This window comes from Apaloderma vittatum, unplaced genomic scaffold (assembly GCF_000703405.1).
Source record: "Apaloderma vittatum isolate BGI_N311 unplaced genomic scaffold, ASM70340v1 scaffold26098, whole genome shotgun sequence".
NCBI classification, from domain to species: domain Eukaryota; kingdom Metazoa; phylum Chordata; class Aves; order Trogoniformes; family Trogonidae; genus Apaloderma; species Apaloderma vittatum.
The window spans coordinates 1,136-2,682 of record NW_009731617.1 but is presented as its reverse complement, the minus strand read 5'-3'; the positions used below and the strand labels follow the sequence as shown (position 1 = coordinate 2,682).

General features: G+C 61.1%; 1 protein-coding gene across 1 annotated transcript in view; it reads left to right on the top strand.

The window, feature by feature from the left end:
* The window catches only part of LOC104278325 (gastric intrinsic factor-like), a 3,438-nt gene extending 2,181 nt beyond the window's left edge, over window positions 1-1,257 (top strand). Inside the window, exons 5-10 of the mRNA XM_009875265.1 lie at window positions 13-85; window positions 189-364; window positions 451-688; window positions 775-919; window positions 997-1,115; window positions 1,196-1,257. Coding sequence (XP_009873567.1) covers window positions 13-85; window positions 189-364; window positions 451-688; window positions 775-919; window positions 997-1,115; window positions 1,196-1,257 — 813 coding nt within the window. The remainder of the gene's footprint in view (window positions 1-12; window positions 86-188; window positions 365-450; window positions 689-774; window positions 920-996; window positions 1,116-1,195) is intronic.
* Window positions 1,258-1,547: the final 290 nt, after the last annotated feature.

Here is a 1,547-nt window from a genome sequence, read left to right as displayed (position 1 = left end):
TGCCTGACACAGGCTGGGGGCTACCAAGAGGCATCCGTGGCCCTCGCCAGGCAGGTGCTGAGCCCTGAGAGCCAGCTCTCCGTGGGTAAGGGACCCCCGCCAGCCTCTCCGCATCCCACCTGCTTGCAAAGCCTCACTCCCGGGGGCTCTGCCCCAGGGGGCTTGGCAGTGACACCGGGATCTCACAGACACCCGTGCCGTGGCGGCGCTGGCACTGGCGTGTACGTACGGACACACGGACCTCCACGACGTGCAGGACCTGCTCTGGTTGGCGCTGTCGACGGTGACCAACGACTTCCTTGACGAGCAGGAGTTGAGGGACGGCATGATAGGGAACATTTACAGCATGGGGCTGGCCCTGCAGGTACAGGGAGGGGAGGAGGCAGCGGTTCTGCAGCCACTTGGTCCCACTTTTGGGATTGTTCACGCCACCTCTCGCTTCTTCCGCAGGCGTTGGGGTCCACGAGCAAGTTTTACGCCCCCCGGGAGTGGGACTGCGAGCAAGCCTTCTCCGTGGTGTACCACCATGACTACCAGCAGCCCATGGCCATCGCCCAGGTCCTTCCTGCCCTCGTGGGCAAATCCTACCTGGACGCAGCCAGCTTGGAGTGCTCCAACGATGTCCCTCTGTCCCCAACCTTAGAGTCATCCACCTCACCAAATCTGGGTACAACCAGTTTTCCCGGAGGTACAGCTGTCTGCCAGACCCCGTGGAGCCAGCGTTCCTGCCCTGTGGGCTGTGCCAGACACCCACCCTGCCCCTCTCCCCTCCAGGAGCCACCATCAAGGTGCACTACTCTGTCATCAACACGCTGCAGGGACGGCACTTCAACTACACCATCGCAGTGCATGTCCCCGAGGGCTCCAGGCTGCTCAAGGTGCTGCAAGTGGCGGAGGAAAAGGAACCTGAGAAATTTAGGTGAGAGCCACAGGGGCTTGGGGAGGAGACTACGACGTCTTCTCACCGAGCCCTGAGCCAACTCATCTCCCCGGCAGCTTCCAGACAGAGCAGACCTCCTGGGGCCCCATGGTGGTCTCCATCCACAAGTTGGCTGCCAACACCAACGACAGGACCTACTGGCAATTCCTCAGCAGCGGGGAACCCCTCCAGGAAGGTGGGCAAGAGCAGGGCAGGGTGGGGGGTTTGGAGGGGACCTGTGGTGGCCCAGCTTCACGCCTCGTCTCTCCGCCACAGGGGTTGGCACCTACAAGCCGCATGACGGGGAGCACATTGAAGCCGTCTTCAGCACCTACTGAAGCCACCAAGGGACGCCTGGCCCTGCCAGGACCACCGGGAATGGCAATAAAGAGCCATTTGCAGCACAGCTTTGTGTGTGTGTGTGGTTTTTTGGGGAGGGCACAGGGTCCCGGAGCTCTCAGAGGGGAGGAGGCCTTGGGGAGATGGTCAGGGAAGGCACCAGGAGGAACTTTCATTTTTTCCCTAATTTTCAGCCAAATGTCCCTATTCAGCCAGGCTGGTCTTCTTTGCCACAGGCTCATCTTAGGGCACATGGGGATGGCCTGTCCCTGTGCATTTAAGATTTCCT